This window comes from Microcebus murinus, chromosome 8 (assembly GCF_040939455.1).
Source record: "Microcebus murinus isolate Inina chromosome 8, M.murinus_Inina_mat1.0, whole genome shotgun sequence".
NCBI lineage: Eukaryota > Metazoa > Chordata > Mammalia > Primates > Cheirogaleidae > Microcebus > Microcebus murinus.
In genome coordinates, this window is record NC_134111.1 from 44258820 (window position 1) to 44274933 (window position 16114).

At 35.3% G+C, this 16114-nt stretch overlaps 1 protein-coding gene across 4 annotated transcripts in view; it reads right to left on the reverse strand.

Moving 5' to 3' along the window:
* COBLL1 (cordon-bleu WH2 repeat protein like 1) overlaps positions 1-16114 on the reverse strand; it is a 186222-nt gene that overhangs the window by 47170 nt on the left and 122938 nt on the right. For all 4 annotated transcript variants that reach the window (XM_012750024.3, XM_012750025.3, XM_012750028.2 and 1 more), the window contains 5 exons: positions 8830-8983; positions 8304-8378; positions 6630-6740; positions 4779-5013; positions 3710-3804 (listed from right to left, as the gene is read on the reverse strand). In XM_012750024.3, the coding sequence (XP_012605478.2) occupies positions 3710-3804; positions 4779-5013; positions 6630-6740; positions 8304-8378; positions 8830-8983 (670 nt within the window). The remainder of the gene's footprint in view (positions 1-3709; positions 3805-4778; positions 5014-6629; positions 6741-8303; positions 8379-8829; positions 8984-16114) is intronic.

A 16114-nucleotide genomic window follows, 5' to 3' on the forward strand; every position in this document is an offset into this window, starting at 1 on the left:
CAAATTTTCTTTTTTTTTTTTTTTTTTTTTTTTAGAGACGGGGTCTCGCTCAGGTTGGTTTCGAACTCCTGACCTTGAGCGATCCGCCCGCCTCGGCCTCCCAAAGTGCTAGGATTACAGGCGTGAGCCACCGCGCCCGGCCTTCAAATTTTCAATAACAACTTCCCCCAATCTGAAATAGGTTGAATTCTACAGATAATTTTCAACTAACTGTACAAAGGGAAGTAGTGGCATACGACATGCTAATTAACCCCTCTGAGCCTTAGCTTGCTCAGATATAAATAGGTGAAATATGTGTTTATATTATTTATACTTTATATTATTATATATATTTTATGTGCCATTTATATAGCATGCTCATTAGGATAGCGTACTGATCACAGCAATCACTCCACAGAAGCTATGTTTCTTCTTAGAAGCGAAAACATCATATTTTCAGTCATTGTTAATAATGGCAAAGGAAAAAAATTGAAAAAAAAAACCCACTATTTTTTTCCATTTTGACTCTTTTATAGCCCTAATATATTTATATTTCATTAAATATAACATTAAAAGGGGGAAAAAAAGCCCAGCAAAGGTTGTCAGGTTAAATTAAGTAAGGCATCTAAGAGAAAAAATTACCTTTAAGATTTGAAGTAAAAACAATCTAAGTTGATTGTTTTGTTAATTAAGTGCCCTTGCTAAAAACTTTAAGAGAACTCTATTTTTACTCATAACATGAGTGATTTCAACTACATAAAAACAGTCATGCTGGTTTAGATTTTTCTCTGTGGGAAAATGGTATCCTTGTTCTAGAGTCAGAATCAAAGTAGAGAAAGCAACCTCCCTCTCCCCTGCACTACTTTTCTTCTTGATTCTAATTCAAACCTCCTAAAAATGAAAATCCCTTTGCCAATATCTAGATTAACAAAGCAACAGCTTCCAGTCAACAACATGATGGCGAAGCACTGGCATGAGGCATATGGAAGAAAACACAGGCTTATGAGTCTAAACCATGTGCCTTGTACTGAACTAATCATTTGTGTGCTGTGCTCCTCTATTCAAATGCCCTGAAGAATCATGCCTCCTACGTGACCACTACACCCTTATCTTGAAAACCTTAGTGACCTTTTCAGATATGGCAGTAGTTTGTACAGTACAAGAGAAATGTGGATCTTGGGTGTCAAATCATGAAATGATGTCAAGTATTTCTCTGTAGTTTTATCATCAACCACTATTACCTATAAGAAGTTAAGATCAATGCACTGCCTAAAATGTAATGAACTATATAATATAGTTGCTCTGTTAAAGAGAGAGAGAAAAAAGATACATGCATGCCAAAAAAAATCATGTTGTCAGGGAAATTTGTATATGAATCATTTTTTAAAATACCTTTACACTTTTAAACTCTGGCTAATTGCACAGATTTGTGGTCATGGCAGTTAATATTCTACATTATGTTGTAAAATTCATTAAATATAAAATCTGAAAATGGAATTCATTTTTATTCTTTCCTGATTATCAGAATATGTGTCATCTACTTTGGTGACTTCTTTTGTCAATGACCAATAATTACTGACTTCTATGATTTACAAAATTAAGGACACTTCTGATTAGGAACCATAGAAGCAGCACACTCTGTCTCTTAATTTACTTGGTTCATAAGTACCTTTTAATTATTTATATGAAAAGCACTATTCTGAACCCTGTTATGAGCATAAAAGTATTTAATTAATGGTCCCTGGCAGAAGGAAATGAGCCTAAATGTATTTTCTTCTCTCTTGCTTATTTCTCATTTTTCACTGAACATAGGTATTTCCCAGTTCACACAATAGAAACATTTCCCAAAAGAAAGCATATCAATGTAAAAATATATTTTAAAATAAAATCCCTATAATAAAACCTAATTTATTGGTTTTAGAACTCTACATTTCTTTTTTTTCATATTTTTGGCGGGTTACACCTACTTTACCATTGTCTAATTCTGAATGTCTCATCAATATTTCACAATTATTCCCAATGATTGTCAGGATGGACACTTAGAATCCATCCTCATACATATTTGACAATGATACATATCTGACAAGTGTCTATGGACGGCTAGGCCACTTTCCAAGGATGACCAGTAGAGGGAGAAGGTAGCTTTTCTGTATTATCCCACCCCCTACTCAAAACTGACACTGACATCTGCCACCTTATGAAAGGATTTAGATTAAGTGTAGGTGATTTAGATTTAGCTTAGTGATTTAGATAAGGGTACGCAAAAAAGAAAACAGAATAAAACTAATTTAAGAATAATAGAAATTATTTTTAAAAACACCTACAGTGGACAAAGGTCATTGCAATTCCTGCACAAATTAAAATATTACATAAGTGTTCTTGTGACTGTAGCCCTAACCTGATGTCAAAATCGTAGATAAAAATGACTCAATTTCACTATTATTTTAATAAGCAGCAGCTTTTAAATCATGATTTCTCAATAGGAAATCAATAAATCATGATTTCTATGATTCTACTGCCATAATAGTATATGCTGTGAAAAACTGGATAAAGAGGAAAAGAATGGGGAAATTACTTTTAGACCTTCTTCAGTATGGTATCTCACAATGGTATTGAAGGTATGGGAAAATGAATCAGAGGCATACATAGTCAAGTTAACACACACATAGCAGACATTTAAAATTATATATATATATAACATTGGGATTATCCATGTCTTATCTAAATATGAATAGTATATTCCCATGTTTTCTAGGAATCTTAACCTAGTATTTTATATTAACATAGTAGATTGGACTATGAGAATTCATAAGCCATTTGCTTCTTATCCCCTTAAAATATCACTGAGTATTCCTTGAATTTTCTATTTGCATAGAATTATTTTCCTGAAATTCCATCCTTGGTATATATTTTAAGAGTGTCTCAGTATTCTACTAGATGCTATGAGGAATTTTTAAAAAGTATTAAAATTTCTCTGATCCCAAACTCTCCAATTCAGTTGAAGGAGTCAGGAATACAGAATTACATGGCTTCTAATAATCGAGTAAAATAATAAATAAATGAAATGTTAGGATTTGAATAGAAACTGAATAAGTAAAGCAGATAGAAAATCATTTTCCATGCAAAGACAGCATGAATATAGGTCTAATGGTACATGTGAACAAATTATATCATGAGAAAAAGAAGAAATTATCTTGATTTGGATATGAGAATTGGTAAATGGTGGTGAATAAGGTTATATAATTAGATAGTTTGGACCTTAAAAATCACACAGGTAAGTTTCATCCAAGGTGTTGCAACTTGAGTATGAAGTAAAACAGGCTTGAACTAGAGGGCTAGACAGAAAAAAGAGAAATAGACCACAAATAGATAAATAGAGGATAATCTTTAAGATCTAAAATCGTAATTAGATAATCTCTAAGACATAATTTTTAAAAAAGTACTACATAAGTTAGAGCACACTTTAGAGTAATACTGACTGAGTTTAAATCCTAGGTCCAACAGTTACTAGTTGTGGGACCTCAAGCTCAGTTACTTAATATTTCTTCAATGCAATCCTCTGTAAATTGGGACTAAAAATAATAGTATTCATAATACCCACAAATGAGATAGGTATTAAATGAGTTAACATATGAGATTATATAACTTAATACATATGAAGTACTAAGAATCATGCGTGTCATATAATAGTATTATGAAAGTGTTGGCTGTTCGTGTTTACATAACTCACCATTCTCTTGGTTTGGGCCCAAAGACTTTGAGCTTCTTACACTATCAACTACCAACTCTTCGTTGCTTGTATCATATATTGTGCTGTGTGGTCCTCTGAAAGATATGATATTGTATATTATATGTTGATACTATTCAAACACACACACACACAAAGAAATCAGGCAATAATTTCCAAAGACAGATGGACTAAAATAATCATCTTTTCCTGCCAAACACTGGAAAGTTAATAGCAAAGAAAAAAATACAACTGAGAGGAAATGCTGCTATGAAACATTGGCTTTCATGTGGCGGTCCGATTACAAAGAAAAATATAAGAAGCTTGGCAAAATGGACACCTTTCCAAAAGTGTCTTTATTTTGTTATTATCAGTTATTTGTCTTTTAAAGAAAAAGGAAATAAAATGAAACATTTTAGTTTTACATCTGGCAAGATCAACTGCATAAATCAGAATGTGGATTGCCCTCACTGATTTTGTGGTGATAGAATAGTTTAATTTGGAGACAATTCCATGCAAATTATAGTAAACCTCTGATGAAGATGTTTATTTTGCTTGGTTAATTTCATCTTTATTCTTGGTGTTACATTTCAAACATAATATATGTGGACTAGACTATAGCTTTCCATTCCTAGTATCAAATGGAAAATTGACCACATCATAAAGTTGACTGCAAAATAATACTGACGATTTAACATCACACTTTATATACAGAATTGTTTTCATATACCAGTCAGTGGAAATTCTTCAGGAGTATTTGGTGAAAACTGAAAATTAAATTTATGTTACATATGTAATAGGCAAAACACACAGACTTTAGTTTTTGAGTCATACAAATGAACTACATGTTATAGTTTATCTGACACAGGGATAGAACTGTCACATTTGATTTTCTTTGAACATAATTACATGAAATGAGATACTTTATTAACATTTTTATCATGATGGTAAAAAGGGATGGCGTATAAACCAAAGGGCCAACTATATTTGTGTTTAAAATATCAGATATTTCAGAAGACTAGCATTAATTAAACAAGCCACCACCAACACCTCTGGCAAATGGACTACTTACTGTCCATTTGTGCTTCTAGTTTTGTGTTTTTCTTCCTTGGAGTTTTGTGAGGACTTTCCACTCTCATTGCCAAGGGCTGAGTCAGGATCATTTTTCAATGCATTTATTTTATCAGTAGATACAAAAGGAATATCTTGTGACTTCAGAGAAATATTTTCAGCCTCATCTTTAGGCACTTCACTCAGTTCTTCCTTTTCATCTATCTCTTCAAGGCTATAATCAGAGTTTATTCCAGCTACAAAGAAAGGCAGATATAATCCTGAATATTAATTTGCCTCATTCATCATATGCAATCTTGGCGAGGAAGAAGAAATTTTTAAAATAATAATTAGCTGGACTCTTAAATAAACTTTCAAAAGACATTTTGTAAGCCAAAGACATTTTACTTGTTAAGTTATTAAAGCTTAAAGTTTCATTAGGATTTTCTGAATACCTGATTTTTCCTAAGGATCATCAAAATAGGAAAAATTGCCTAAAAACTACTAATCTTTGTTAAAAGAGAATAGCATTAAATTGAATCTATGAAATTTGTATTAAATTAAATCCATTCTAGTGCACTACTTTCTCTTCTTATTCATTCATTAAAAAAAAAATTTTTGTGTCAAACACTATTATAGTTGGTGCCAGGGTTGTGGGTTTTTTGTTTGTTTGTTTTTTTCATCTTTTAAAATGAGGTACAATTTATATTCAATAAAATTCAGCATTTTTGGAACATAGTTCTTTGAGTTTTGACAGACGTATGTAGTTTTGTAACCACCACCACAATCAAGATATAGAAGAATTCTGTCAACCCTCTAAATCCTTCCATGCTTCTTGGCAATCAACCCCTGCCACTAACTCTAGCCTCTGGCAACCATTATCCCTACAGTTTTGCCTTTGCAAGAATGTCCTATGAGTGAAATCATACACCCTTTAGCCATTTGAGTCTAACCTCTTCATTTAACATAACACATTCAAGATTTAAGTCATCCTGTTGCATGGATCAGTTATTCACTTCTTTTTATGGCTAGATTAATAGTATTTCAATACATGGAAAAACCGAAAAACCAGTTTGTTTACCCATTCCCTCAGTTTAGGGACATTTGTATTATTTCCAAATTTTGGCAATTATGAATAAAAATTCTATGATAACCCACTGGGCAGCTCTTTTTGTGTGTGCAAGAGTTTTTTGTTTCTTTTTCTTGAGAAAATACCTGGGGCTATTGGGTCATATAGAAAATGAATGTTTAAATTTTATTAAAAACACAAAAACTGCCAAACTGTTTTCCAAAGTGGCCATATAATTTTGCATTCCCACAAGCAATATGTGATAGTATACTAATTTTAAACAACTGTTTTGACCTGATCAATACTCTGAGTCAATGAAAAATTGGGTAAAATGTTGATCAAATTCAAGTATTACCTAAATATAAAGCTTTGTCATCTTATAACAAAATAGTTCCAACAATTTTAAAATAAAAATATTAAAAATACTACTATATAAAATAAGCCATGCATAGATAACAAAGGAGTTCAACAAAGAATATATAAATATTCTTTTATATATATTATATATAGTTATACGTCAAAAATAATAAAGATCGGTTTTCCCAAAAAAGCAGAAAGCCAAATAGAAGCTGAAATTCTTCAGAACCACTGATTTTATTAATCTCACACTTTGTCACAGTCATCTATATGGTTGGGGAAAATAGCAAACTCCAAACCTGAATAAAATTTCAAGTGAAAATGTTAAACTCTTATTTCTTTATGAGACATTTTACACAAGGGCTCAGATCAGTAACCAAAATCAATAGTTGATAACATCTTAATCTGCATTACACAAAGCACCAGCCAAGAAAGCGAACCACCTACATGGTGATGCTACTGCTGCCTCAGGTGTTCCAGGGCACTCAGGGGTTTCCTCCGTCAGGTTGGGGGCAGTGCACTCTTCATGACTGACGAGCCCAGGACCAAGGGAGGCTTCTGTCAAAGAAGTAGAATCTGTGGAAATGGCACTTAAACAACAGAGTTAAGGCCAGAAGAGAGCAAGAAGTACTTTGGAAGAAATCGGATTTGTCAGCTCACAATTACCCATGCATTAAATGAGAGGAGGTAACATGGAAAAAAAAGAAAGGAAACAGATATCAAGCAAAGTTTGAACAGCATGCACACCTTTTCCTAATACTTCAGAATCTTCTAATTTCACTACACAGTTGTGGTTGTTAACATTATTCAGTAAATTTCCTTTGTGGATCAAAACGGTATCATTGATATTATTCTGTATAAGAGCTGAGAAAAATCATTACTAGTTATCTAGTAGTAATATTTTAAGTCACAGAGAAGGGAAGAATTCTTATACATATATGTTAAAATTCCAAATCCCTAATTATCACTTGAAGATGAAAGAGTCAAAGAGCATCTAAGTGCTCCTAAATATTTCCTATATTTATGAATATTAATTATCAAAATTAGGTAGAGTTATATTAAGCAATTTTCATACTTATCAAGTTATCCCATGTGAAAGTACTAGCATAATCATATTCTATTTTGGTATGATATTAGTGTATCACATTCATTTATATCTCACATTAACTTTAAAGATTAAGAAATTTTATACTAATAATAGCTTCTAAATAGCTATTGAAAACATTGGCCATAGTATTAGCTTTGCATTATTTTATTTGTACTGACATTTCATTTGTTTGGGGAGAATCCACAATGAGAGCCAGATTCTGCAATAGAAAACATTTTCATGGTAACAAATTTTTATCATCAAGAGTAGGATAGTTCGTATGTTGAATTCATACCTGAAATAGTTGCATAAAGAAATTGTGCTTGCACTTTTATGAAAGTTTTCTTCTGCATACACCAAGATACATTCCTAACTATGATGTGTCATTACTCTTGGGAAGGAGGTTAATAAATGTTAAACTGACAATGCATAAGGAAAAACAGGAGACCAAATAGGGAAAGTACTCAAGGTATAATTCCAGAACTGAAGTTTTTTTTTTTTTTTTTTTGAGACAGAGTCTCGCTTTGTTGCCCAGGCTACAGTGAGTGCCGTGGCGTCAGCCTAGCTCACAGCAACCTCACACTCCTGGGCTCCAGTGATCCTCCTCCTGCCTCAGCCTCCCAAGTAGCTGGGACTACAGGCATGCGCCACCATGCCCGGCTAATTTTTTATATATATATCAGTTGGCCAATTAATTTCTTTCTATTTATAGTAGAGACGGGGTCTCGCTCTTGCTCAGGCTGGTTTTGAACTCCTGACCTTGAGCAATCCGCCCGCCTCGGCCTCCCAAGAGCTAGGATTACAGGCGTGAGCCACAGCGCCCGGCCAGAACTGAAGTTTTGATCTCTGCCCGTTTCATACTCTAATCCTGGTAGGGAGGGAGGAGAGAATTCACTTCATAGTATAAAATTTGGGAAACGAGGCCAAAATATCTTATCTCTTTCATATTCAGAGCATTACAACTAGATTCATTTCTCAATTGTCAGGAAGGCTCTTTTTCAGTAATTACATAATGTGGAGTAAAAGTGTCATACCTGGGCTGGATAGCCCCTCAGGAGAGCTTGCTTCTGAAACACTGTCTGGAGGAATTCCATCTACTGACTGCAAGACTAAAAAAAAGAAGCAACACAACTTATAAAGTCCCACTGACAAATGAAACAATTCCTTAACAGTTTAACTTATTTTTATATAGTTCAGAAGGAAATGAGCCCTAACCTTGCTAGAAGCCATTTTATATAATACTATCCAGCTGTGAAACACCTTAAATCCACATGGATTCCCTTTCCCACATATAGTCAATCCTGAAATGGCAGGATCTTTCTGAATAAATTCATGAATTATACCATGCTTATTTTAGGATAATGGAGCCGTACAGTTTTGGCATTTTGTTATGTTGCAGATTTTTAAAAGGCAGCTAAGTGAGACTAAGGAATTATTTTTAAAGCCTAGGTATTATTATCATCACAAAATTAAAGACAGAACTTGTAACCTATATCATTTCTACTGTCTGTATTAAACAAAAACACAACCCAAATTTATTAACAGGAAAATTAACATTACCAGTCCCCTGACTATCTTTATCACTTTGATGCAGGGGTAATTTGGAGGGTGGGGAAGGTGCTTTTCGCTTTGTCCTTCTCAAAGATGAGTTCCCTCCGGATGTGCTCCTGAGCTGCAGTGAGCCTGTTCTCACCATGCCTGCTCCACTGGGACTCTACGGAAAACAAAATGACCAAACACAATCGTATATTTAGAAATTAATAGCAAACTTGAGGAAGACACTGAACTTTTATGTCAAACACATCATATACCAACATGGAACATGACAGTCCTGCACATTTACGGTGCATCTGCCACATGCAGAAGCTGGGCTAGGGATGGATATTTAAAGAAAAATAATACAGCTCCTCTCAAGAAATAGGTTAGGATGGGAGACTGACATGCGAACAAGCAGCTGTAATGTATAGGACTCATAAGTAATACAGTTAAAAACTAACTTTTTAAGAAAAATCTGGAGAAATTATTGGATTTAAAGTACGGGATGAAAAAGAGAAGATTATTTGCACGTTAACAGCTGGCTTGATTAATCTATCTCTTTTCAGCACCAGTGGATCAGTGAAAACCATTGCAAAAATCTATATGTCTACCCGAGGCAAGGTCCTTTGAGGTCACCGACCACACACAGCCACTGCTCACACTCATAGCACGTGACTGTCAGCAGACTCTAAGACAATCCTGCCTCAGCAGGCTGGACGGTGCCTCCTGGCCAATTGTCACGTCATCTTTGCTCTTTCTCTTTACAACAAAACTAATTAAAACTGTTGTTCACAGTTTGTGTCTCCAATTTCTTTTTTTCCACTTGAACCTTTCCAATTAGATTTTTCTCAGCCCTTGATCCATTAAGTATTCCTATCCATATCACCAATGACTTTGACCATAAATAAATCAGTGGCCCCTTCTCAGAATTCATTTATTTGACCTGTTAGCAACATTAAACACAGTTGTCCACGCTGCTAAAATGCTTTTTCTTCCATGGTACCACATTCCCTACTCTCCACAGATCAGTCCTCTCCAGCTTCTGTGTCGGCTCCTTTTTGTCTCTTGATAAACATTGCCCTGGCTCTGTCCTTAGGCGTATTCTGTTATATTTACTATCTCTGCTCATCTCTTGGTGATCTCATCTATTCTGTTATTTTTAAGTATTATTTATATGCTGATGAATTCCAAACTTATATCTCTATCCTGGACCTCGGTTCTGATCTCCCCTTAATGTCTAAGGCCACTTACATTTAGCATGTCTAAAATTGAGTTCCTGACAATCCCTCTTTACCACTCCCTTCGAAATCCCATTCTTCTCACAGTCATCCCTGTCTCAGGAAAGAGCAGGTCACCTTTCCATGTGCCCCCATCTTCTCTCTCACACCCCACAATGCGTCCACCCTTTTGCATTCTCCCTTTTAAGAGACATCCAGTATCCAGCTTGACTGCTACTACATAGTTTGCATTGTCATCAAGAAGCTTCTAGGCCAGGCGCAGTGGCTCACGCCTGTACTCCTAGCACTGTGGGAGGCCGAGGCGGGAGGATTGCTCTAGGTCAGGAGTTCGAAACCAGCCTGAGAAAGAGCGAGACCCTGTGTCTACTATAAATAGAAAGAAATTGGCCAACTAATATATAGAGAAAAAATTAGCCAGGCATGGTGGCGTATGCCTGTAGTCCCAGCTACTTGAGAGGCTGAGGCAGCAGGATCGCTTGAGTCTAGGAGTTTGAGGTTGCTGTGAGCTAGGCTGATGCCACGGCACTCTCTCTAGCCCGGGCAACAAAGCGAGACTCTGTCTTAAAAAAAAAAGCAGTTTCTAATTGGACTTTGCTTCCACATTGCTTCCCTATGATTCCTTTTCAACATAGCAGCAAAAGGATCCTGTTAAAATGTAAGTCAAATTAGGTCACATTGGTTAAACCCCACTAATGATTTCCCTTATAAGGCCGTCGATTACCTGGCCACTAGAGCTCTCTGACCACCTTCTTTGAGTATGGAGTGGCTCACTCTGTACCAGCCACACTGGCCGTTTTGTTCTCCTCAAAACTAGGCCAGGCGCGGTGGCTCACCCCTGTAATCCTAGCACTCTAGGAGGCCGAGGTGGGAGGATTCCTCAAGGAGAGGAGTTCGAGACCAGCCTGAGCAAGAGCAAGACCCCATCTTTACTAAAAATAGAAAAAAAGTAACTGAACAACTAAAAACATATACAGAAAAAATTAGCCGGGCATGGTGGTGCATGCCTGTAGTCCCAGCTACTCGGGAGGCTGAGGCAGGAGGATCGCTTGAGCCCAGGAGTTTCAGGTTGCTCTGAGCTAGGCTGGATGACGCCACAGCACTCTAGCCAGAGCAACAGAGTGAGACTCTGTCTCAAAAAAAAAACAAAACAAAAAACAGTAGCAGGAAAGCTCCCACCTCAGGGCAGTCATCCTTGCTGTTCCCTGTGCCTAGAATGCTCCTTCTTTCGATAACTCAGTCTTACTCCCTGATTTTCTTCAGGTAATTTCTCAAATGCCACCTTTTTAATGAACTTGTCCCTGACTACCAACACTTCCTATGCGCCTTCCTAGATTTATTTTTTATGATCAGCATTTAACAGTTCTCTATATACTATTCTCTACATACTATACTCTATATACAACTACATACTATGTAGTTGACTTATTTGCCTTGTTTATTGTCCGCTTCCTCTAGGGTTGGCTATAAGGGCAGGGATGTTTGTCCCTTCCTATTTTGTTCACTGCTGTATCTCCAGACCAATGTCTGGCTCCCAGCAGTTTCTCAATACATATTCGTTGAGTGAATTAAAAAAAAAAAAAAAGGATGATATACTACCCTTACCCTTATATATACTGATAATAGTGGGGGTGGGAGTCCTATTAGAACCAGTCACAGTAATAATTAACCTTAAAACTCAACAGTGCCCAGTGTTCAGGAACCTGTGCTTAGTCCACTGCATAAACATTCATTATGTGTCTCAAAATCTCCACCTTTAAGTCAACCAAGGTTGCCTCATCATACCATAAAGGACCTTAATAAAAATTAAATATTTAACACTAGTTTGTCAGATCTTGGCAACGAGTACATGGATGTGTATTATGGTGTACAAATTTGAAATATTTCATAAGCAAATTTAATGTGAAGGATCAAAGTTAAAGAACTATTTATAACTGTCTTCAGCTTCTAACCAACAGGATATATTTCCTTTGGTCAAATTATGACATTTTTAAAAACAGGTTCATATTATTTTTAAATCTAAAAGGTTTAAATCCAAAATGAGACAAGAGAGAGGTTTCTACTTACTAGGGAAAACTGCTTTGGTTAATCATTAGAGAGAGTCAATTATTTACTTTAGAGTCGCTGATAAGTCTGCCCGCCATTAATGAAAACCAAAACCGCACCTCTAACAGGAATGTGCATCACCAAATTTTATGGTCTGTGAAAAGGGAAGTATTGTAAGGAGAAACAGAATACACTAATGAAAGTGGCAAGGTCAGGATAAAAGCTATGCCAGATAGTTAATCCCCTAGAATTCACACCCAGATCAGAATTTACTGATTCAAAATGAAATTAAATTTAGCTGAAGAAAATAGAATTAAATGGCATTCAATAGATTAACTGAGCACTAGCTCTGGAGCAGTTGTCACTTAATCATAGTTGAATTATAAGATATGGATCATTGAAATAAATGTATCCTAGATAAGAGTTAAATGAGAAAATACAAATAGAAAAACTTAAAAATTGAATTAAGGGACAGAAATAATATAGCCTAACTTCAATGATGTTAAATGTTTCTAATAGAAGGTTTGGGGTTATTCCTTTATTATTTACTTATTTAGACTCACTTAAAATATAGGTTTTGGGTTATTTCTAATATGATTTTCACATATGGGGAGTCTGGTGTTAGTGGAGAGAATGTAAGCAATCCCTTAAATTTGTATTAAAATCCTTTTTCTTCCCTGCATTTCCCCTATCGTGGAATCTTTTTTTTTTTTTTTCCTTTAGGGACAGACTCACATCATACTTCTCCAACCTGGACATTTCCAGTTAGTACTATGAAACAGTATAAAATATCTTAGAATTGACATTAGGTTTATCCTACCTAATTTATTATGAATTATGTCCCAATGACTGAACTTTCCATGTATCTGAGGATCAAATTTTAACTCTTAACTCTTGATGGAAGAGTTTTAAAATAATTTTACAGCTTAAACAAGTCAATTTTTTTTCAATGTCAATATTATTATACATATAATTATACTATAATGAATGTAATAGAGAAGTACGAGGTATTATACTGAATTTGCAAAATAGGCAAAGGTGCCAAGGTCAGTTTTTTATCACAATAAAATCAGTTTTATGGTTGATTTGATCAAAAAATTAGCACACCCTCATATGAAATACAAACAATACATACATTGATGAAGAAAAAAAGAAAAATCACTGTAAATCCCAACAAATATAGGTTACCTTGTAGAAGTTTTGGTGTCCACTCATAACACATGTATCTTTTATACCTGTACATACACATGCTTGTGTTCATGGCTGCAAGCACACACACACACTTTGGCTTATTTTGGATGAAAGCACACAAGTCAATTTGTTATGATGGTTTTTTGAAAAATAAAATGCTATCTTTTGGTGGAATGGGACAAGTTTACTTCCAATATCCTGAATCTCCTTCTATGGGTGGCACGTCCTCCCCACTCTTGAAAATCTAGGGCTTATATATTCTATTTCTTATTCTCTATATAAACTTGTTTTAAGATTCTTCATTGACAACATGGATAGCACTGATAGCAATCTGTACTTTCATCAATTCTGAAACACTGAGATAGCATATAACAGGCCCTATCAATGGTAACTCTTTGCTTATAACATTTTTTTAAAGCCCAAAGATGGGGGCCTAGCCCAGAAGTAATCCTGGATGAAAAAAGACAGGATGAACCAGGAGAAAACATAGCCCAAGATCAAGTTTAAAAGACAGGGTACAGTGGTAACCATGCTTCTCTGTGATCATAGTGTGGATATAGAGAGAGGTTTCTAGGGAGAAGGTAGGAGAATATAAAACATATACAGGTTGGCCGTGCGTAGTGGCTCACGCCTGTAATGGTAGCACTAGGGAAGCTGAGGCGGGCGGATTGCTCAAGGTCAGGAGTTTGAAACCAGACTGAGCAAGAGCAAGACCCCGTCTCTACTATAAATAGAAAGAAATTAATTGGCCAACTAATATATATAGAAAAAATTAGCCAGGCATGGTGGCGCATGCCTGTAATCCCAGTTACTCAGGAGGCTGAGGCAGTGGGATTGCTTGAGCCCAGGGGTTTGAGGTTGCTGTGAGCTAGGCTGACGCCACGGCACTCACTCTAGGCTAGGCGACAGAGTGAGACTCTGTCTCAAAAAAAAAAAATAAAAAAAATCTACAGGTTAACTGAGTTTAGGACCTCTACCAGAGGGAAGCTGCAATCAAGGGAACAAACTGGGGCTAATCTCAGTTTCTCTAGAAAAGGAGTCAAGGCTGTATGGCAGGCATTATCCAAGTGACCCCATAAGCTTATCACTGTAACTCCAGGAAAGTGACCTGCTTTCTCTCTTCCCTGGCTGCTGTTAACACAGAGAAAAGCAAGTGTCTCCATGAGGTCCCAAATATCACAGAGGTAGAGAGGCTAAGTAAAGCTCATACTGTGTGGACTGGTAAAGGAAGCCTCCTAACACTGACTACTATTTTCAATGTTATTTTATTAACTCAGTGTGCTATTTCAGAGAGGTACAATGTTTTGTATACTAATAGATAAGCAAGAGAAATCCATATTAAATCCACAAAAGACCTACTGTTCTTTGAATAATATTTTTCTTTAAAGTCTAACAACTTTATAATGAGCATAGCTTTTTACTTTTAGGTCAGAGGTAAAACTGGCAGAAACCTGAAATGTAATGGCTCAGAGGACTTTTATGAGGATTAAATGAATAATGTTCTTAGAACCTTGTCTGGGACACTAAATAAGCATTATATAAGCATTCACCATTGCTTTTGTTATTATGATCATGACTTCTTGAAAATCTGATGAAAACTATAATGACTAAGTATGTATTATATCTGGGAAATCCTTAAAAAGGAAAGCAGATTAAATATTATACTGTGCTAATATATTCCTCTACTGAATGAAACCAGTCATATTTTTGGAAGTACAGACAGCTGTATTCCATATATCAAACTGCAAATGCCATGGTAACCACTGTTCCTAAGCAATTGTAGAAATATGTGTGTGGTCCACCCTCTGTATAATAAATGTAAGAGGAAAGTGGAGGCGAAAATAAAATGCTATGTGACAACCTGGATAAAGTCTGAAAAGAGGTGTATTTCTTAAAGATTACAAATACATAATATATTACAACAGAGAAGCACAACCTTAATTTTAATCCTACATGCTTTACACAAAGTAATTAAGTAAAATAAGAATATGTACCTGTACATTTCATAAAATATATAGCTGTACATTTCATAAACATGTGGTAATATATCATCTTATCTGCTTATAAATCATGACACATGTTAAAAGATAAAATTGAGTAAAAGGTGAATAATGTAAAATATTTTTAAAAAATTAAGTCAGTTATTTAAAAAACTAATACTCTGGGTATTAAATTTCACTTGCATAATGCTAGATGGCAGAAAGTTTCAATTTCTCAACATCTGAGTGTTTGCAGAATGCAAAATGAGGCCAAAACAAATGTCCAACAAAGATCATTTCTCACTGTGTTTCCAGTCACAACCCAATATCCCAAAGAAAATGATGTACCATACTTGTAGCCAGGGGAAAAGCTGCTCATTTTATATATACATAATTCCAAGCAGTAAAGTCATACCAAATGTGCCAAATGAAAAATTCTCCAAAAGATTCTGTGAATTCTGTAGGTCAGAATTACCCACAACTTCTTTTCAACTCTTCTTCTACTTCTTCAAATGTAAAACAGGCTTAACCCTTTGCACTCGGATGTCAAGTGTGGATAATGTCCAGTGGATAATGTCCAGTGGATAATGAGAAAAAAGCAAGCAAGTACAAAGGGTTAAGAGACTAATTTGTCAATAACATCAAGACATCCTTTGGCCATTGGCTTTCTTAAATGTGTTCTTCCTAGATACACACTTGGATCAGCAAATGTGGTGTAGAAACTAGATTTCTGAACTCATTTTATCCCAGAATCCTAAGTAGCTTTCAATTAGGCCAATGTCATTGCATTTCTGACTTACTGTTTTACAAATGACAATATTATAAATAACTATGTACATTTTATACAGTCATACATGT